Raw genomic sequence first — 21,838 nt, 5'->3', positions numbered from 1 at the left:
TCTACTTTTTCTACATAATCCATAATACAAAATGTAATCAAATGGAAAAGTCTCTTTTTAAAACTTGTTTTATTAGTTTTAATCTTTTAACTTTATGCATCAAGCAAAAAATGTAATTATATGCACCATTCTCTGACCGGAAGAAATTTGTTTAATATTTAAACCTATTTTCTGCACATTCCAGCACATAAAACTTTTTTTGTGTGTGTGTTTACACTCAGTCTTTCAAATAGATGCAAGTAAAACACAGCAGAAAATAAATAAAATCAAAGACTCAGCGGTCCTTTTGCTCTATTTTCACCTGTATAGCAGGAGTAGGGTAGGTGGAGGTTTGCCCTGGTGCAGGTGAGCCACAGCGGTCAGTGGAAGAATCCGCGAGTTTGTCTGTGAGTTTCCCATTACGTGGTAGTGCACTCGGTGCTTGCTCGGAAGTTTAGGGGTTTTTTTTCGCTGTAAAAAGAAGTTTTCTTCCCACGCACAACGGACACTAATGTTTTTGTCACTTTTTATGGAATCAAACTCAAAGTAAGGTCAGTACTTCCACACTTTAAACGCTGCACGCTCATACTCTCTCCTGCACTCGATATATGATCCATTGTTGATCTGCACACAGCTGTTGTCACAAACGTCGCACTTGCTTACGTCACTGTCATGAGACATTCTCGCAAAAAAAAATCACGGTTTTAGTAACGCAGTAACGCAGCGTTCCTACGGGAAAGTAACGGTAATCTAATTACCGTTTTTGCAATAGTAATCCCTTACTTTACTCGTTACTTGAAAAAAGTAATCGGATTACAGTAACGCGTTACAAGTAATGCGTTTCTTGATGGGCAGTAACGCATCTCTGTTCACAGACATACTAATATTAAGAAGGTAAAAATTTCAGAGCTCAGGTTTAATGGGATAAAAGGTTACACATCATATTTTATTCAAACATCATTGTTTTATTTACAAATGAAGATCATTTCAGGCACTAGTGAAGCAGGAAGAACTGCCCTGGCATATTTTTTTAAGAACCTGGAACACATGGTGGCATTTTTTGCAACTATACAAACATATTAGTCACAAAACAGGAAGAAAACATTTGACATTTTTATTTAACCTTTGGCCTCAATGTAATAATTTTCAGAGAATTTCCGGTGAGAGCCTCATCAGGCTACCGTAAGCACTAGAAACTGAGTCTACCTCAGCTTTAGTTTAAAGAAAAAAGGGCCACGGAAACAACTACATGTGACATTGTTAGGCCTTGAAATGAACCTCTCGCTGTGGTGCAGCACCTTCTGCTTTCATAATACCTCATCTCGCCTCTGCCTAGCCTATTTTGAGAATGCAACCCTGTTATTTTTCTTCGGGGTTTTTTTCACTCTTTTCAGTCTCCTTTGTCAACACTGCTCTCCTGCAGTCCCAGGACTCTCTCCAAACGTTTGGCCCTAACGGGAGGCAACTGTTCGTACATGTCGAAGCCGAGCTGTAAGTGATGCTGGGGCAGACGGAAGAGCAGCAAGTGACTCCTCAACACCTGGAAATGAGAGAATGACAGTGAGAAAGATGTGAGAGGAGCAGCAGGAGTGATTGTGTGAACCAGATATTCCCAACAAGACATGCTTGTGCCCCATGTGGACCCTGCTGTTACCAGGGGGGGATAGGTTAAACACACACATTTCCTTTTTCATACTGACTGTTACACACTATGTGATTTAACCGGCCCTGGTGTTTACATGCTAGGCTGGACGTGCACTTAATCAGAACAGTATGAAATGTGCACAAGTGACAGCTCCTCGCATGCCTCTGCCTCAATGACCATCTTTCATTGATCACCTCCCTGAAGATGGATTTCTGTCGTCAATGAAGTGCAGCACTTCCCGTTACGGAAATAAAAGTACTTATTAACAACATACTCTCTCCCGAAAATCAGGGCCTTGTTCCAGAAAGCAGCTTTAGTAGAATTTGTTCACCCTGAGATGACGAGCTCTGTGAGTTTTCTGTTCCATGATGAGAGCTAACTCAACCCAACCTGCTCCCTGCCAGATTTCTGAAACAAACGCTGATTCCTCTCCTCCTACTGCTCCTGAACCCGCTGCCTGACACGTAGTTTGATTTAGTCGTTCATATAAATACGTCAAAGCCCATATTTGCACTAGTTTAGAAATATAAAATCCCCACTTGACAGTAGGAAACAGACAGCGATCACTGCACATTCTGAATATTATCAGTTTAAAACAATAAATCTTTAGGCTTTTGACCTTTCAAGCCAAGAAGAACTAAATATTTGCCCTCATTGAACAGAGTGGAGGAGCTCCACAAACATCCAAAACTAAGTCATTCAAAATTTTAGCATAAAAAGCAAACTCAAAAGAACATGATGTCAGTGTTGCAGGTAAGTAACCTACTACGTTTCTAAATATAACTGCAGGACATGCAGGCCTATAATGAAACAGTGTTTTGCAAATGCACTCAACTGAAGTGAGGCGACTACTTAAAACCTGGATTTAAAGAACTAATGTACTTTTCACGATTTCTATCATACATATAAACCTTTTAAAATATCCATGCTCACAGTGAGGTCACCGTATGTGTAAGTAATCCCAGTGAGCTGAAAGCTCAGACTTCATAATCTTCTAAACAATCGGCTTCAGACAGTTTTCTAATTTGGTCTCATAAGAGCTCTGGCTTTGAGCACAGAAGTCCTACCAATCTGCTGTTTACATCTTTTGTTTGTGAGCAGCAGCCACTCAGAAGAAAGCTGGATTAAATGGATGGAAGGAGGAAGGAGAGAGCTAAAAGATGAACTAAAGCGGCTGCGCAAAAGCCCAGTACAAAATAAATAATGATTATTTTGTATTGTGAGTCACACAAATCTACTCGAGTACAGTCCAAGAATAGAAATGTGGAGTTAGGACTGAGCACAATAGCTCCACTTTGAGAAAACAAAAGTATTAAGACATTATGGTGGTAAAGAACGCAATGAAAACAGTGAGAGTTTAGCAAGACTGTAATAAAGAAATCATCAAGAAGCAGAGAGGCAAGGGGGAAGAATGAGTAATCAATGAACACAGCATGTAAAGACCAGAGGCAGACAGAGAGCAGGAAAACTACCAGTGCATGCTAAAAGGAGAGGAGTACCTCGTCAGTCAGGTAGTAGATCTTCCTCAACATACTGTGTCGAGCTGTTTCAACCTCCTGGAAAAGAACAAGGGAATTAAAGATCAAAGCCTGGCTCGTGCACTTTATGTCTCCGTGTTTAATGCTGCTCCACTGCACGTATGAATGTTTTCAGCTTCACCCCTCTAAAATAATGCCTATGTGAATTGAGCAAATATGATGTGTTTCTCATTTTAACTTCAAACGCTTGCCGCCAATTCAAAGTTACAAACCCATGAATAAATAGAAATAATATGAGGACTGGTTTTGTGCATTTGTCAAACTGTCAAGACTTTGCACCCAATAAGCTCATTTTTGATCCAAAAATGTGCAAAAGCAGATGTAGAAGCCGTTCCCACAAACCCAGGGTCTATTCAGAGCAGCTGCAGGACGTGTGGCAGCCGGGTTTAGCTTTCACTGCCATTGATACAAAGGACAATCTTAATATGAATGCACACCTAAAACATTCAGATAAAGCAGAGCAACTCAGTGCTCAGTGTGTCAAGTGTTGCTGTACCTGTGCAGCAGCATCCTGAGAGAAGATGAAGGAGTTCACGTGAGACAAAGCAGCCACATATAAGACAGGACACCAGGAGCGCTTCAGAGTCCCAGTTAGCAAAGAGCGAAAGTAGAGACGGAGGAGAGGGAGGGAATCTTCAGGTGGGGAGGTGAACCTCTCGATAGGAATGGACAGCTTCAAATGACAAGACAGACATATAAACAATAAATAACTTATTATAACAGGAAGTGGAAAAATCACTTCAACAGACATCATTACGCCATCATCGTTACCTGTTCTAGAGTGACCCCCAGAGACCTCAGCATCCCCACATGCTCGCCAAACACCGCCAGCCTCATGGTGGTGCTGTACCTCCTCTGCAGGGGCAAGAGGACCCAGCAACCAAACAGCCGGTCTCCAAAAGACACGGCTTCATACTGGGACAGAAGGGCTGAATACAAGTCCTGGAATGAGGCCAGACCTGGAGGAGGGACGTTCAGATCCAAAGAGTCCAGCTTGGTGCTCCTGAAAATGAAGGGTCACCGTTAACTTTTAGAGATTAGTTGGTGTAAAAGAAAAAGCTAAATGTGTCATATCAGACCTGGTGAGCAGTCTGAACAGACCCCAGGTCAGCCTCTGAACGGGTCTCTCCAGGAACAAGTCACTGGAACAGAGGAACACACAGGACAGGCGGGCGAACTTGGCGACAGGGAGGACCACCTACAGCATGACACAGAAGCAAATATCAATCTATGTGATAAGGAAACAGATCTACAGAAGAAACATCTGAAGGGTGTAGTTTTTCTTTGTAACTCCATTGCATGTAGGAAGTACTTCTCTATGGTATTTATAAAAGGAAGTGGCTGTGTATTGTGTTCCTTAAATTACAGTGTCAGTTATAACTGAGTCATGAGTGAGCACCTTAACGTCCTGTAAGGATTAACAGACCTCAAGTTAGAATTTTTTTTCTTTCATTCTCTGATGTGCCTGGGTTTCAGTTCTGGAAACTCAGGGTTCTGGGTTTCCAGAAGTGAAACCCAGGCACAAAAACCCCACCTTGCAGAAGCACCAGATATGTGAAAAATGATTTAAATAACGAATCAGTTATCTAACCAACCCCCCCCCTTCCCGGGTACCGCTGGTCCTCTTATTGCAAACATGTTGTCTCTTGAAGCAGTCACGTTGATACTTTTCATCTATTTTTTTAAAAACTTGACAAAATAACTATTTTAAATTCACTTCAATTGGTTTATTTATTTTACTGCTGATTTCAGCTAAATCACCATAGATGAAAATTGTGAACTATATTTTAAGACTAGCACTAATAAACTGACAAACAATTGATATTTGATTTACTGTGAAAGGAGAATATGAAGTAAAAGTTATAGATTTTGGATAACTGCGCCTGCTAGTCGCCTAACACAGCAAGCACGTCAGACATCCTGCATCTGAACAACCCATCAGTTTCTATAGAGTAAAACAAGCACATACCAAAAGAAGTCACATATTCAGACACTCGGTGACTCCAGAATGAATACAGTGAACGTTTATCATGGCCTCCAACTCTGCCTTCCCCTCTCTACCACCCCTCTGCCCCTTTCTATGTGAGACCGGTGTGTTGGGCTTAGAGCAGAGTCCCAACTTCATCACATCCTGCTGTCAAGACTCACTTGGATTAGAAAGAGCTTGGTTCAGCTCCAGGTTTCTCTGCTGTTCTGCACAGCTAGCAGTCATCCACTCTTGGCAGGTCTAGTGTTAATGTGTTTTTCCCGTGTGTAGCACTTTGTAACACTGGTTTAAAACTAAAGTGTTAATATGACAGCATCTCACTATCTCATACACAAAAAAATTAGTGAGCTTGTTTGTCTCTGTCCATAAACTCCTCCCACACCATCTGGAGTTGAGCAACCAAACTTGGTATACAGGTGCATTTGTGGCGCTTGAAGGTTCCTATTTATATCATATATTAAAGGTGTCATTATGTTGCTTAGCAACTGCCTAGCAATGAACTGAAATGGCCTATTTTTAGCAATTATGGACCTGTAACAACTTATAAAAGCTTCATATCATTTTTATTTCCTGAAAATAACTAATTTATATACAAAAAAGTTGAACTACGCATGATACATTACGCCACCATCACGCTGCCTGGCAACCAACTAGTAACAGACTAGAAGGACGTGTTTTTAGCCTCGATGGACCTGCAACCTCTTATGAACGCATCCTTCTGTTTTAATTTCATGACAATAACATCTCTGTTATATGACCAGAAGTTGCATCATACAAGCCTAGCGATGACCTCACATAAAAGCCAAAATGGCACGAGCTAAACGACAAACAACAGCATCTACCACATCTATGTTTTTATTTTTTCAATGTGATTAAGTACATCAGTTTGCCAGACAGGCCAAACAATTCAGTAGTATGTGCATGTACTAGTTATATTATTATATAATGGATCAGTTCTGCTGTTACTGATATACATTTTGTTGGCTGACATGGAATATATAACACTTTTCCATTTATATGTACAACAACCCCACAAAATTGCCTATTAATTAAATGTGTTAATAATCAGATTTCTATGTGGTCTCCGCTGAGACTTGACACCAAAGCCCTCTGAGAAAATTCATGACACTGTGCTGACGGGCAACTGACTTGACTTGTTTGAATACCTTTAGCGCTTCCTCCCTCCAGACCTCCAGCAGGAGCAGCCACTGCAGACAGTGAGTCACAGCCTGCAGAGCCCCCTGAGGAAGCTCCTCCACTGCCAGCCCTCCACCATCAGACACCCCCGATTGCTCATACAGGCTGAGAAGTGGAAGGAAAGGCCAATCAGATGGCAGGATGGGACCGGTGAGCTCTGGCAAGAGATGACTTTTGATCCAGGGGTTGTGGCCCAGGAGAGCATCTCTGGACACTATTACAGACGACTCCAGGTGGGCCAGATGAGTGAGGAAGCAACCTCGTATGGATGGCAGCTGGACACAGGCTTCTCTCAGGAGAGCCCCGACAGTCTGGAGAGAGGGAGAGGTGTCCTTTTGTGTTTCCTCATGAAGCTTCAGCTCCCCCAGCTCCACAGCCTCAGGTCCTCCACTGTGTCCTTCTCTGGAAATCAAAGAAACAGACATAAACAGCCTGATAATTTAATAAGCGAAGAAACAGAACGAGAAATTTTTGATGGAAATGGGTCATCTGTTAATTTAATCTTATTTCAAAGAAATTAAATTTTATATATAATGTCATTAGCAAAATTAGAGGACAACCATCAGTCACATTTTTGAAGCACTAATTTAAACATCGATTTAGACAAAGTATCATTTGCTGCACAAAATAAAAAGTAATTATAAAAATTCAGGCACTTTAGAGTAATATTGTAGGTGCTTCACTTATCTCAGATTAAACTGATTAAAGGTAAACATACGATATAAAGTCCTTGCTGAAGACAATGGTGGAGAGCAGTTCATGTGCCAGGTATTCGCTGCCTGGCAATAACCAAGGCAGTACAACCAGCGCCACCTGGTGGTAAAGTGAGGCATGTTTTGCTACTTCTGAGTCGAGGGGAACCTGAGAGAGGTAAAACAGAGGGGAAAAAATAACATGATTAGGTTAAAATAAATAAATAAAACATCAACAAGTGAGCAGATAAAACCTGATCTTACGCTCAAAACACCAAAATCAAGTAGAAAAGGGCTGCACCCATTTTCATTCCATACAAGGCAAAAATAAATAAACTAGCCAGGAATCATATAAGCTGCGGCATAAGAAGGAAACTAAAGCCTGAAAGAAAAATGGTTTAAAATACAGTATAACATGGCTAAACTGAGCTCCACATTAAAGATGGAGTGGACGTACCAGTCTGTGAGCCAGTCGCAGCAGCAGGTAGAGGAGGTGGTGTTCGTGACGTAGAAGCCAAGCCTTGGTGTGAGACAGGCTGGGTGTAGCCTGACTGCAGCTGCGCAGGTAACCAGTCACAGGCTCCGACAGAAGCAGTCCGGTGAACTAGTGAGTGAGAGAGGGGGCATCTAAATATATGATCAGCCAATCACATGGCAGCATTTAGGCACGACGTTGAGTCAAGACGACCTCTTAAAATTCAAGCTGAGCATCAGAATGACACGGCATCGCCGTTACTGCCAGATGGGCTGGTGTGAGTATTAAAACCCTGCATACATTTAAAGCATGCAGAAGAGCCTCTCTCAGTGCATATCGAGCCTCGAAGCCTGTCAGCGAAGAAGAGAAAATTAACACTACAAGCCATGTGGACTCACCACAACTGAACAAAAGATTAGAAAACAAGGAGTCTTGATTTCTGCTGCGACATTCAGTCAGAATTTGAAATAAAAACCTAAATCATGGATCCATCCTGCCTTGTATCAATGACTCAGGGTGGTGATAGTGGGCCCCTTAGTATCAGCTGAGCTCACTGTACTCGGATGACCTCCACAGTCAGCGGATCCTAATCCAATAGAGCAGCTCTGGGATGTGGTGCAACAAGAGATTGTCATCATGTTCAGCCAAAAAATGTGTGTGATGCTATCATGTCAATATTTACCAAAATCTTAGAGGAATTTTTCCAGCACCTCGTTAAATCATTGCCACAAACAATTAAGGCAAAAGCTCTGAAGGCAAAAAGGGAATCTAACCTCATACTACAAAGGTGTACCTAACAATGTGCCCCAGAGTGCAAAGAGTACACATACCTTCATTACAAGGAGAGTCCACATGCTTTACTCATTAGTTCTATGTTTTGGTTGGACATAAACGAAGCAGAAAATGTATAAACCAGCAAACAACAATAAAATAAAAACACCCCAAGGACAGTCAGTCCTACCTTGCTGCTGAGGCCTTTATGGATCCCTGTGATCGTCTCCAATAGGAACCCCAGTCCAGTCAGAAGAGGGAAAGGGGAGCTGGGAGCAACCAGCCCCGGACGATTCCTCCATCCCATGCACGCCAATCCAGGGAGGTTATTAGTGATTTCTGGGCCCAGAGGTATAGCCTGAGCATTACACACTACAGAGGAAGACCTGGTGTAGAAAAAAACATTAAACTGTGCTGTTAAAGGTTCAACTCAAACACAAATTTTGTGGAAAAAAGGCTAAATTGCCATCTTTTTTCAGACATACTTGAGATTCTTTATCAGGCCTTGCACAACACCGTGAGACATCAGAGGGAGAAGAACATCAGTTGTCAGCAGCTCGAGCTCTTGAAGAGTCTCCACGGGCTTGAAACTGTTCTGTGGAGCAACATGTTCATCAGTTTCAAGGAATTTGAGACGTAAACAGCGAACAAGATAATCCTCAAGTTCCTCTTTGTCACATGTAGCGCACAACAGGACATAATTAGCTGCATTCTCACTGTTGCTTAAACTGAGCGTGCAGAAGGAAGGATACACGATGACCACTCGCCAGCTGGGAAATCACATGACATCAAATTTTAACTTAGCATAAGTAACAATAAATATGAAACATCTCATTTATGGAAGGGAAAGGCAGGAAATACCTGTCTGGAGAGCTGATGGTAGTACGCTTCTAGGTAAACGAGGTAAACTGGTATCAGAGTGAGGCTGCCGTCTTTCTGAAGTGGATCATCGAGGTTCTTAATAAAACCCTTCAAATGCCCCATTAAGGATGTCTGCAACCCTGTGACATGACCCCAAGATACAGGAGGAGGGGGAGGGCACTCTTCTCCACCGGAGCTGCAGTGAAAGCAGAGGAAGTGACATGTAAGCTCAGAGCGTTCAAGCCAACGCTGCTTCCTTCAGATTCTCTAGCAGAATGACTTCATTGATCTGTACCTGACCATCCCAGCCTGGAGCTCCTGATGGCAGCCAGCTGTGTGTGTAACTTGCGTGAGCAGAGAAAGCAGAGCCAAAAACCGCTGGAGCTGCAGAGGTAGCAGAGGATCTGAGGCAGGTGGAAGTCTGTGAACAGACTGCAGTGCTGTCACTAAGGCTGGATACAGGTCTCTGTGGGAAAACACAGCAAATCAAAGCAATTAAATACTCACTGTGAGTGAAGAGGAGAGCCTGGCTCTTAGGTTTGGACAGAGCGCGAAGGGAGCCACATACAATATAAAATGGTAAGGGACCCTTTATCTAGCAGGCTGTTCGCCCATTATAAAGTGAATGCGCAAATTCCTGATAGAATCATTTGCAAATTTTCTATCTCAGTGTAGATACAGACATTAATTGTTTACATTTTATTCTATTTTCTCACTAGTGCATCAACATAGCAACATTTTTTTAAATATGACAAATATAACTGTGTTAAGAACTGTGGCAGTAATCGCTCTCACATTATAACTTACATGTATAATTTGCACGCCTGTCCATAGCCGGCTGCTACGGCCCACAGCCTGTAGGCCTCTGTGGTGATCCTGAGGGACTCGGTCGGCTCCAGCAGCAGCTCGTTGGGCTCTGCACTCAGGAGATGAGACAACCGCTCACTCGCTCCCAGAGAGTTTAACTGGAAAAGCCGAAAAAGAACGCACAACACCGATTACCCTTCTTTCCAGCGGTCTCCACAGAGGATGTTTATTTGGCACAGATTTTACACCTTTCTGATGCAACCCTCCCATTTATCCTGGTTAGGACTGGTACTAGGAGCACACTAGCTTATAACCACTGGTCTCAAACCAGGGATCTTTTGAGTGCAAGCCAAATGTGTTTTCACACTACAGTACACCGATGAGCCTCCAAAAACATGTTTACTACTAATATTAAAAACAGGAATACATCATAAGTAACGCTAAACACTGTTTTTCTAGCTTTTGTCTTAAAAGTACGGCCCCTGGACTGGCAGCTTGCAGAATCAATGCATTATAAATCTTATTACTTGAGTATCTTTGCAGTTAAAAAATTACACTTATTGATTTTACCAGTCTTGCACAGGCATGTCTGCCAGAGGTAGCCAAAACTCTTAGAAGCTTCATTGCGCTGGAAAGTGGAAGTCCATAAATGGACTGAGATGATGGTGACCAGGAAGTGGGAAGAAACTCTGACATTACTGTCTCCATTAGACGAGGACAATCCAACACCTGAGAATGGGATACACCAAGAGGTATTTCAGCTATGAAGGACTTTGAGTTTAAAGATTTCTCAGTTGTTGAAAAGTTGCTGTTGTTACCTGCGTAGCAGATGAGGAGGAATGCCTAGCAATGCGAGTCAGGATCTCCAGGACATCCTGAACCACCCGAGGTGACGGCCGGACCACCTCGAGAATGTAACGCAGCCTGGGGAGCAGTTTCATTTTTAACAAACCCTGAAATCAGAAACCTTTCATCAGTTTCCATCCACAGGTCACGAAGGCAACATGTAGAATGCAAAAAAAAAAGAGGGATATTGAGATCTTCACCTTGACAGCATCCTGTCTAGCCACTTCATGATCGCTCTTCCTCTCTTCTTTCTCCTTCGCCGTCTCCTTCATACTTTCATCCAGCCCTTCATCTTCCTCATCTTCTTCCTCCTGAGCAGATGGCAGCAGGGGGAAGGAAGCCAGACCGCGAAACCAGGAAAAAGTGCAGTCCAGACACTCCTGAGTGAGGGAACTCATTTGTAAGAGGAACTTGACTGGGGTTTCAGACACTTGTACTCATTTACAGTAAAGAAACAGTGTATTCTATTCTATTCAGCTAATGTGTTTTAAAAGATATTATCCGATAATGAGTCAATGCTGTGCTGTTTATGCACAAATCATCGAAATAAAGCTTTGAGTTTTACATGATACAGTTCTTTCTTTATATTAGTCCTCATAATGAGGACAAATTTCTGTGATATTTGTATTTATTTATTTGCTTTTTTCAAATAGTGCATGTAGAAAATTACAAAGAGTAAATCAGTGCAGGTTAAACAATTATTATTATTATTTTTATTATATTACTATTGCAATATTTGGCTTTATGCTTTATAATCTTACTTCATCTTCTGCACACACAAGCAGTGCTTTAAGAGCATGCACAGCTGCAGACATCACTCCCTCCACGCTATCGTCCAATGCAAAGCGGAGCAGAAAGAGCAGGCCGGCGTCGAGCAGAGTAGACGTCACGCTGCCTTTCAGAACTGACACGTATTCTCCAGCACACGCCTGCAAAAAAGAAGAAGAAGAAGAAAAAAATCCAGCAACATGACAGAGGCACGCTTCTTAAAGCTAAGAGTGGAACTTCATGCGTCTAGGTTCTGGTACCTTTGAGAGGATGTTCGCCAGAGTGCTGAGCGACAGCGTCCTCTGCTGGATGACCTGACTCCGAGACAGCAGGAAGAGTTCCTGCAGGGAATAACCTGCCCGCTGGAGACAAATGTCAAGATGAGATCTCATGATAAGAGTTTATACATTTTTACAGGTGCAGATATGAGAAGAACTGAATTTAAATGAATGAGAAAGAAATTGAGTCTGATGGGATCAATCAGACTGAATAATAACAGAGAAAACTTACAGATAAATGGTGAATGGATGGGTACTTATTAGTGCTTTTCTACTCTTACTGAGCTCTCAAAGCGCGTTTCACTACAAACCTCATTCTTATTTAAATCCTCTGCAGTCTTGTTTTTGTACTTCAGTAAAAAAACATGACATAAACTTAAAATTAAGCCACAGGTTGTGATATTTAATCTACACGTACAATCCAGTAGGTTCTACTGTGTTCTACCAAGGAGTCAACTGGAACTTGACATTGTTGTCATTTTATAAAAGCATCACTCCAATTTTAAGGAGGTAAAGTTGTCTTTTTGTTGTGACTTTGTGCTGACTGACCTCAGGCTCCTCTCCATGGTGGTGGAGGCCCAGGTGCGTTGGCAGATCCTCAGTGGGCGGAATTAAAGTCCCCGCGAAGTCAAAACGAGCCTGCATGGCCTATCAGGACACACAAAAACAACGGAAAGTGTTGAATAAAATACAGAATTTTAACTAGATCTTTCATTACTTGCAAATCAAATACCAGATCTTACTTTCTTGGTTCCTTTCCTTCTGGGTTCAGGCAAGTCTCTCAACCACTCCAACTTCTCTGGCTCCAGCTTATCCATGTGGACCCATTCCTTCTGAGGCTTCACTGGCAGATCCTCCTCTGTATTCACAGACACATCCACTGTGGTAAAAACAGCATAGCATTGTAAATGAAAATGACAATTAGTTAGCCAAAAACAACTTCTCCAGACAATTTTAGAAGCTGCATCTGCTGCAAAAACCTCAGCACTCATTAAACATGACTAGAAGCTTAAACAATATCTGGCTATTAATTGTAGCCAATGCAAGCGGGACAGAATAACATAATGAAGGTCGAACTTTTTGGGGGGTTTGTGTGATGTATAAGCAACAAATTAAGGGGTGAAGTTGATTTTTGCATTTTCTGAAATAAAACTTCAAAGAGAGGCTTCTATCACTCCAAATGGAGATATGAATCAGTTTTAGCCATGCAGCAACTACATCTAACATTAAGTTACACAGTTAGACGATGGACAAGTATGAGAGCGGAAAAGCGTGCAGAAATGAGAAGAAGATATTTGACCGGGAAGTGAGGGAATGCTGGTTAACAGCTAAGTGTCATTGTCTCTTTAAAAAGTGGATAAAATTGGTCTCCTTAAGCAAATTTAAGATCCCAGAAATGAGGGTTCAATCTTACCAGGAAAGCAGGCACAGGAACAATGTGAAAGTGTGCTATTGCATAGGCACACTTAATAACAACATCATCCACATATTTTAGAATCTAACTTTCATCTTAATCACCAGCAGCAGAGAGCAGAAACTGGTGTTGAATTTGAATAAATCATACCCGTCACAGCAGGTGGTGGCGCTGACAGCTCCTCCTCCTCTCCTTCCATCTCCACCTCTTGGGGTTTCTGACACAACACTGCAGCATTGCAGGAGCCTGACTCTCTGCTCACATCCTGAACTGGAGGATCTTCTGTGCCACTTTTGTCCTTGGGGTGTTTGGATGGGGAGGGAAAGGATGGGACGCTCTGTGCTTTGCGAGATCTAACAAAGTCCACCAGTCTAGGATCTGAGAAGCAAAAATAACTGCATTACATGCTGTACAGAAATGGTGATAAAAAAAAGTGTGATGTACGTGACTAGTACATCTAAATGGATAGAAAATCCACCCCATCACATCTTAATTATAACGTGCATTATAAAGAAAAGATCCTGCCGACAACATCAATGCCTACCGAGCTGAAACAAGAGCTTCTTCTGCTCCTCGAGTATCTCAGACTGGGACATGGCTTGGAGCTTGGCCTGGTTTTCCATGTGGATCCTCATGGTCTCTCCTGAGCTATCGGGACCCTGAAGCCCCTGCCCAGACACCAACCTGGGACCGGAGACTGCTGCTGGTTCTACTGAACAGAGAGACGAAGAGGATGGTATAGAAGGGAGGAAAAATATTTTCCAGAAAGTGTTACTACTGCTGAAAATATGTAATTCCTAAATTCTTCGAAAACACACAAATAAACTGAGACCTGTGTTGCATTTGTGATATTAATGGTTAACCCCACCTGCAGCATCACACTGATCTGTATCCATACTAGTTTCTGGGGTTGGAGCAGCTTCAGATAAACTACGTAATGTTGTCTTGCACTCTTTTAGTTTCTGGGCAGCAATCTGACGAGCAAAGATGCTCTTCTTTCCTCCAGCTGATGACAGAGGTGCCTGCAGGGAGGGAACAAAAAAAAAAAAAACAGGATTATTTCACACGACACCAAATGAATGCAAAAATAGCATGCCATCGTACAAAGAGGGGGTGACTTACTGCAATAAATTTAATAACTGATTATGAATCTATAGTGGCTGATAAGAAATTTTAAAATTTAAAGAAGAGATGATATTATTGACCTTTACCTGATTGCTGGTTTCTGAGCGGTGCAGCACTTTGGGGAAAGCCATGCCTGTAAATGCTGGTAGAGATATTGGAGTGGAGCTGGTATCTCTCTCCTTGACACAAAAAAAATACACATACGTAAAATAAATAACTAAAAGAATCCCAAACTATGGATACACCAAACAAGACATTAAACAAGTCTAACTGAGAACAGACAAGAAGCTTCCACTTACAACAATTCTGGAGAGAACAGCACTGATGTGAGTGTCGTGTCTGTCCAGCCTTTCCTCGGCATCCTCATCCTCAAAGGTGACACGACTCGCTTTAAAGCGAGACTTCTTAGGAGGGGCTGGGGTCAGAGAAGGGAGCTGATCTGGAAGATCTGCATTTAAGAGAACAGCTGAGCTTTAGCTACTTACACAAGAGACCCCAAAAAGTTAAAATCAGACAAGTTTTAAAACACAATATGCTCTTGTGAAAAATCTGTGTCATCTGTAACCTTCAATGGTGACCACATCCCTCTGGCTCCCTTCATTCTCCCCACTCCGCCCTTCTCCCTCTCCAGCTTCTCCTCTCCTCTTGTCAGGGCGGCGGACAACACTGGCGGCGGAGGGAGCGCCTGAAGTGAGAAAGTGCTCCTGCTCTCTCAGGAGGTCTGCCTCCGAGTCAGTTGGCTTGGGACGCCGCAACATTGCTGTTAAGGACACAAAGAGGACATTAAACATAGGCATCTTGGGAATATTTTAACAGCAAAACAAGCCTTTGTAGCCACAGCTGGTCTGCATGTTGATACGCAAAGCCTATGTTATCTTATATTACAACAGTCTTTCAATTTCCTACTTACTTTAGGGAATTTTATAAACAAAAATGTATTTAAGTTTGAGTAAACTTCACGTAAAAAAAATGTTTAATGATATTGTTAATAATACCATTTTTTAATATGCAGGGAAAACCCTGACTTTATCCCAGCCCATCACCTTCCAACACCTAATCCTAACACAAGTCTTATTAATAGACGCATCTGTTGTGTCAGGCTGTTTCATTGCTGTTTATCTGAGACTCAGGTTCGTCAGGTTGGAAACTACAAATACAATCTGTGGTTGGAGATCATAGTCAGTGGAATTTGACAGTGTCATGCCCGTAGTGCTAACTAAGCCCATATAGGAGGGCATTAAAGCATAAAAATACACCATCTTCAATTAAGCGTTTAGACATTAATAAATAGTGATTACATGAAAGGAGATGGGGGGGTTTTCATCCATTTTTCACGTGTAGTTAAGTTTACCGCGGCTGAATGTAACGTACAGCTGACGCTAGCTTGAATTCCATCACAGTTCCTTTTTATCTGGAGCTAAATTTGTCCAAAACAGTACCAAGGAGTATAAATTTAAACTATCTGTTTTTTGCTATTTGAAAATCTTGATAATAGCGGGAGCTAACCTTCATTTATTAGCTGGACCTTTGAAGAATCCACACAAGACTCTGCAGCTCGCACGGAAGATTTTTGATGTGGCACAACAAGGCGGAAGGGGAAAACGTACTCCGGGAACTTTCAAAATAAAAGCCCCATCAGCTTTAAAAAGTGCGGAAGACATTTCCTTATTTATTCCTTCCTTCCTTCTTCTTCCAAGGCTACTGGGTAATTTGTGGATTGAAAATATAAATTCTAATGAGTTGTTGTGCAAACACTTTTAACGCGTCTCGGGAACTGAGTTTACAGTGTAAACAATGCATTTGATGTGCAAGCTTTACCTATAAAATCTGACGTTTCTCTTTCCTTTCTTTAGGAACCGGCTTGGCTTCACCATGTCCAAGTTCACGTCAATCATTTGGCCTAAAGTTATTTTATTTGGGGACTCCATCACACAGGTTAGATAGTGTTTACACTTTAATCTATTTTACTATTTGTCTGCTCAATTACTGTCCACTTTGACTGTTAGTGTGGAAATAATTAATCGGTGCTGTTGATTCTTTCAGGTTTCATTTCAACCCAATGGGTGGGGAGCAGAAATTGCCGATAAACTTGCAAGGTGTGTAGTTCCATTTAAATTGCATTCCCTTCATAACAGCTCTGACTTCCAAACAGGTAAAAATACACACTTCTTCTAAGAGAAATTGTGCTTGTGTTATGCAGCAGTTGCTTAATGTGACTGATCTCTGTATCTGCGATTTTATTTTGCCTTTAGAAAATGTGATGTTATAAACAGAGGACTGTCCGGCTATAACTCCAGATGGGGCAAGATTGTTCTTCCTCGCCTCATAAACCCTGAAAATTCAGCAGACAGCAAGATAGAAGCAGTTACCATTTTCTTCGGAGCCAATGACAGTGCATTGGAAGGTACAGCTTCACTGGAGCATGCTCACTCTTTTTATAATTTAACAAATACTTGCACATTTGCAGTGATCTACACCAGGGGTGTCAAACATAAGGCCTGGAGGGCCAGAATCGGCCTGACAGAGATTCCATTCGCAGGCCATTTTATTAGGTACGGATTGCTAGTGCCACTTTAGACCACCTTTAGCTTTTAGGCCTGTCTTATTTCTTTATGGCATAGATTCAAGTGCTGGAAACATTTCTCAGAGATTTTTGGCTATGTTGACATGATAGCATCATAGACCTGCTGCACATCCATGATGTGAATCTCATATTCCACCACATTCCAAAGGCCCTCTATCGGTTTGAGATCTGCCGATTGTGGAGGCCGTATGAGTTCAGTGAACTCACTGTCATGTTCAACAAGCCAGTTTGAGACGATCTGGGTGTTGTGGCGTTCAGTCTGCAGTTTCCTCAGTTTCCTGTTCTTACCGGACAGCAGTTGTACCCGGTGTGGTCTTCTGTTGCTATAACCCATCTGCTTCAAGGTTCACGCATTCAGAGAGGCTAGTCTGGACAACGTAGTTGTATGCAGGTTGAAAAACTGAGAGCAGCCCATCTATCACCAACAACTATGCCACTTAAATCACTTTTTTTCCTATTTCAATGCTCAGTTTGAACTTCAGCAGGTCATCTTCACCATGTCTACGTGTCTATATGCGCTAAACTGCTGTGATCGGGCGATTAGATATTTGTGTTAACAAACAGGTATACCTAGTGCTGGTCAAGTTACTTGAAAAAGTAATCAGTACCTAATTACTGATTACTTCCCCCAAAAAGTAATCCCGTTACTTTACTGATTACTTATTTTCAAAGTAATTAATTACTTAGTAACTTAGTTACTTTTAAAAAACAGGATTTACAACCTGAATAGGTGACAAAGCGATAGATCTTTCAGCCCAATTCTACTTTTTCTACATAATCCATCATACAAAATGTGATCAAATGGAAAAGTCTCTTTTTAAAACTTGTTTTATTAGTTTTAATCTTTTAACTTTATGCATCAAGCAAAAATTAAATTAAATGCAACATTCTCTGACTTGAAGAAATTTGTTTAACATTTAAACCTATTTTCTGCACATTCCAGCACATAAAATAAAATATTTTTTTGTGTTTACACTCAGTCTTTCAAATAGATGCAAGTGAAACACAGTAGAAAATAAATAAAATCAAAGACTCAGCGGTCCTTTTGCTCTATTTTCACCTGTATAGCAGGAGTGGGGTAGGCGGAGGTTTACCCTGGTGCAGGTGAGCCACAGCGGTCAGTGGAAGAATCCGCGAGTTTCTCTGTGAGTTTCCCATTACATGGTAGTGCACTCGGTGCTTGCTTGGAAGTTTAGGGGGTTTTTTTCACTGTAAAAAGAAGTTTTCATCCCACGCACAACGGACACTAATGTTTTTGTCACTTTTTATGGAATCAAACTCAAAATAAGGTCAGTACTTCCACGCTTTAAACGCTGCACGCTCATACTCTCTCCTGCACTCCATATATTATCCATTGTTGATCTGCACACAGCTGTTGTCACAAACGTCGCACTTGCTTACGTCACTGTCATGAGACATTCTCGCAAAAAAAAATCACGGTTTTAGTAACGCAGTAACGCAGTAACGCAGTAACGCAGCGTTCCTACGGGAAAGTAACGGTAATCTAATTACTGTTTTTGCAATAGTAATCCCTTACTCTACTCGTTACTTGAAAAAAGTAATCGGATTACAGTAACGCGTTATTGCCCATCTCTGGTGGCCAGTGGGTGTTTATTGGCATCTTGAGAGTTTCCAACAATGTCATGACTGGTAGTCAAGACATCACAGACCATATTGGCTTGGACAGCTGGATTTATTGCTGGATTTTTTTAAAAAAAGTCACCGGCTCTCCTCACGGATGAATCCTCATTCCTCTGCTGTTCTTATTATACATTAATGACTGCTGGGGAAAAAAAATTTGTGATGACAAGAGGCTGCTGGATGTTTATTATAATGTCTCAATTGCAAGTGCCACAGCCTTAAATGAATTTTTATGACATATTTTTATTAATAAATGTGTCTGTATATTATCATCTCCTTGTTTACAGGTAAGAGCCAGCAGCATGTGCCTGTGCACGAGTATTCTGAGAACCTGAAGGAGATGACCAGGTTTCTGGCCTCTGCTGGTGTAACTGCTGACAGAGTTATATTCATCACACCTCCCCCCTTGCATGAGCCATCCTGGGAGAAGGAGTGCATTCTTAAAGGTAACAGGAGCTTTTCTCCTTCTTCATTCCTGTCTTTTTACACACTCAGTCCTACGCAGATCCTGAGCATCCCTTTGCGTCTCCTGCAGGATGTCCTCTCAATCGCCACAACTCTGTCGCGGGGCAGTATGCCCAGGCGTGTGTCGAAGCTGCTGGTCAGTGCGGTGTAGACGTCCTGGATCTCTGGACACTCATGCAAAAAGATGGACAGGTGAGGATCAATACTTCTAGCTGCTGTTTGTTGCTGATATTGAGGCTTTTGGCATTCAGGTGCTGCAGAAATCCAATGAGATCCATAACATAAAAAACAAATGCTTTCTCAAATGAATAACAAACATTTTTTTTTATTATAATTTCATTATTTTGTCAGATTTTCTGGTATTAAACAGTTAATTTTAATATTGCCAATCAATATTATAATGTATATAATTTTTTATGCAGTCATTGTGATTTCCTTTTTTAAAATCTGATCTGAACGTGTATTCCTGTATACAGTGTTTCTGCCTTCAGGTCTTCTGGCCTCAGATGTCTTATTTTATCATCTTTTGTACAGGACTACACGGTCTACCTGTCTGATGGGCTTCATCTCTCAGAGAAAGGAAACCAGTTTGTGGCCCAGCATCTGTGGAGGCTGCTGGAGAGCCGTGTGGCTGACCTGCCCTTCATCCTGCCCTACTGGGGAGACGTGGACGCCAAGAGCCCCGAGAACAGCCTGCTCTGTGATCAGTGAAGGACACTTGTTTCAAGATTGTGCAGAGAGCCTTATAGTAGATTGCATCATGCAAATCAACATGCAACACAACATGCAAAAAGGTTCATAATAATTAATGTGTCAAATGCTCGACCATGTATTAAAGCACAATAAAGATTTTTACATTTTTTTATGTTCTGTGGCATGCCTGGATAGAAATCATAGGAAGACTTATACATAAAAAGCTTCACTTGAGCATCTACTCCCAGCATTTTTACACAAATGTCAAAACTTTCTACTCCTTAAATTTTAAAAACAGGCTTGTTACTTTAGTTTTAACACATTTGATCAGAGTTATTATTTGATGGTGTTGCATGCCAAAAAAAATATGATAATCTGAGCTATGCTAACTTTGTGTTATTTAAATGGTGGTTGTAAGATGTTTGATGGATTTAAAGTAAAGCACTTTGTTGGACAGTAGCTACAGTGTTCATGGTCAGATTTAGGTTATGTAAAGAACAGCAGATGTTAATGATCCTTAGATGCATTTGCTGAATTCCACCTTTATACAAACTTGATAGGATTTAGTGTAAAGACAGTATAAACAGTATACTGTAAATGTAGGGGATGGAAATTGAAGCGAAGACATGAAAATCTGCTTACATCCTGTTGAATTCAGTTGTGCAAATCCACAAAGTGCAGTAAACCTCAGAGCAGCAGTAGGACAGTAGATGCTACTACAGACTACTATAAAGATCACAGTGAGTTGTGATTCTTTTTCCCCTGCTGATTTCTCGTTCCCTCACCTCCCATATCTCACCTTAACCCAACTGAACTCAGTTTCCTGTTTAGGTGTTGAGGCAACATCACCCTCTAGAATGTAGGCAACAGAAAATAAAGCTTTTTTTTTCTTTTTTTTTTATAACTGATTCAAGGTGAGTTCATTCATTAGAATAAAAAATTAGTTTTTGTGCACAAAGGGCCTGTGAAAACACAGAAAACTGATATCTAAACATTCTGGTCAGTACTGCTACAGCAACACTATAGGGTGTTTGGGTTTGTGGGACCTGGATGACATTGACTATAAGACAGCTCCAAAAACAAATCCATCCGCAGCTACAGAGGGAAGAAACATGGATGCCACAAAAAAGGGTGAAACTGAGTGAGTTTTCTTGCCCAAGGAATGAAGCACCCCACATGGCTGCCAACATGGTGAAAACCAGGGCTTGTGCAGAACTTCAACTCTCATGCTGAAGTTTACATCTTAGATGCCGTCTAGAGATTCATCCATATCAGGAAATTTTACCCGATCTAAATTCTGTTCCAAGTCCAGAAGCAGCAAATTTTCAGAGGAACTGCTTTCCACTGAGAAATAAAAAGCAGAAGTTTGTTCTTGCTTTTGTTCTGTAAGTCTGACCACTATCATTACCAGTGTTGGTCAAGTTACTTGGAAAAAGTAATCAGTAACCAATTACCGATTACTGGTTTAGCTTTCGTCTGTCAGATACACAACAAAGCACTATTTTTGGTAGCGCATGCTAGCGGGCCGTTGTTATTACCGTGTTTTTTGGAAAATACGGCACACTTAAAATCAATCCTTTGATTTTTCTGAAAATTGACAGTGCCCCTTATAATCCCGTGTGCCTTATGTATGAATTCTGGTTGTGTTTACTAACCTCGAAACGATTTTATGTGGTACACGGTGCTCGAAAATCTGTCAAACGTTTTAGTGCGACTTTGCTAAGCTACAAAGCCGCACCGCTTGATGGACTGTTGGAGCATTATCGTAGGCAGGAGCCTCGCGGAGTGATACGTACTGTGCTTCAACATAATATTACCGTATTGTGTGTGTATAAGCTTTTTTTTTAAGTTTTGTGGATATTATACATGGTTATGCTGAGGCTTTGTCGGCCAATTTCCACTGGAAATGCCTTTTGGTTAAACTGTCAGCAAGGAATTTGCACTGTTACATTTTTATATAACTTTAATGCACATAAAAAACAGCTGCTTGTTTAAGTAAAAATACATTGATGGGGTTTTTTGCACTAATAGTTGTGGAGTTGTAAAGTATTTTGTCTAGTGTCAATTATATC

General features: G+C 41.4%; 2 protein-coding genes across 4 annotated transcripts; one reads left to right on the top strand and one right to left on the bottom strand.

Annotated features, from left to right (window-relative positions):
• Positions 1-52: 52 nt before the first annotated feature.
• On the bottom strand, positions 53-15,986 carry rpap1 (RNA polymerase II associated protein 1). Of its 3 annotated transcripts, none has more exons than XM_084915049.1 (27): positions 15,890-15,986; positions 14,949-15,143; positions 14,683-14,831; positions 14,470-14,562; positions 14,127-14,280; positions 13,803-13,970; positions 13,409-13,636; positions 12,588-12,703; positions 12,394-12,492; positions 11,827-11,928; positions 11,560-11,727; positions 10,999-11,178; positions 10,771-10,905; positions 10,523-10,681; positions 9,953-10,110; positions 9,441-9,611; positions 9,146-9,341; positions 8,770-8,879; positions 8,475-8,670; positions 7,496-7,642; positions 7,065-7,207; positions 6,316-6,748; positions 4,242-4,360; positions 3,934-4,165; positions 3,659-3,835; positions 3,124-3,180; positions 53-1,519 (listed from the first exon to the last, which is right to left on the bottom strand). In XM_084915049.1, exons 2-27 carry the CDS (start codon positions 15,139-15,141, stop codon positions 1,370-1,372), a joined length of 4,233 nt encoding a protein of 1,410 aa, XP_084771175.1. In that variant the 5' UTR covers positions 15,142-15,143; positions 15,890-15,986; the 3' UTR covers positions 53-1,369. The 3 variants fall into 3 exon arrangements, with proteins under 3 accessions (XP_084771175.1, XP_084771173.1, XP_084771174.1); XM_084915047.1 differs by having other exon boundaries at positions 12,588-12,724; positions 15,890-15,985; XM_084915048.1 differs by having other exon boundaries at positions 12,588-12,724; positions 13,803-13,967; positions 15,890-15,985.
• A 17-nt stretch (positions 15,987-16,003) lies between these two features.
• On the top strand, positions 16,004-19,933 carry iah1 (isoamyl acetate hydrolyzing esterase 1 (putative)). The gene is made up of 7 exons (XM_084915050.1): positions 16,004-16,088; positions 16,237-16,318; positions 16,427-16,479; positions 16,636-16,787; positions 18,896-19,054; positions 19,144-19,265; positions 19,608-19,933. Exons 2-7 carry the CDS (start codon positions 16,256-16,258, stop codon positions 19,782-19,784), a joined length of 726 nt encoding a protein of 241 aa, XP_084771176.1. The 5' UTR covers positions 16,004-16,088; positions 16,237-16,255; the 3' UTR covers positions 19,785-19,933.
• Positions 19,934-21,838: the final 1,905 nt, after the last annotated feature.

Source organism: Perissodus microlepis, chromosome 19 (genome assembly GCF_051167445.1).
Source record: "Perissodus microlepis isolate ML-2025 ecotype Zambia chromosome 19, ASM5116744v1, whole genome shotgun sequence".
Classification (NCBI taxonomy): Eukaryota; Metazoa; Chordata; class Actinopteri; order Cichliformes; family Cichlidae; genus Perissodus; species Perissodus microlepis.
Note: the sequence above shows the minus strand (reverse complement) of the source record. Positions and strands in the feature narration are given on the sequence as shown.

Coding starts and splice junctions, on each gene's coding strand:
- iah1 (XM_084915050.1), top strand. CDS start 16,256: ATGTCCAAGTTCACGTCAATCATTTGGCCTAAAGTTATTTTATTTGGG. Junction 16,319..16,426: donor TTGGGGACTCCATCACACAG/GTTAGATAGTGT, acceptor TGATTCTTTCAG/GTTTCATTTCAACCCAATGG. Junction 16,788..18,895: donor CAATGACAGTGCATTGGAAG/GTACAGCTTCAC, acceptor CCTTGTTTACAG/GTAAGAGCCAGCAGCATGTG.
- rpap1 (XM_084915047.1), bottom strand. CDS start 15,141: ATGTTGCGGCGTCCCAAGCCAACTGACTCGGAGGCAGACCTCCTGAGA. Junction 12,725..13,408: donor GCCACCACCTGCTGTGACGG/GTATGATTTATT, acceptor TTTTTACCACAG/TGGATGTGTCTGTGAATACA. Junction 10,682..10,770: donor CCTCCTCATCTGCTACGCAG/GTAACAACAGCA, acceptor TCCCATTCTCAG/GTGTTGGATTGTCCTCGTCT.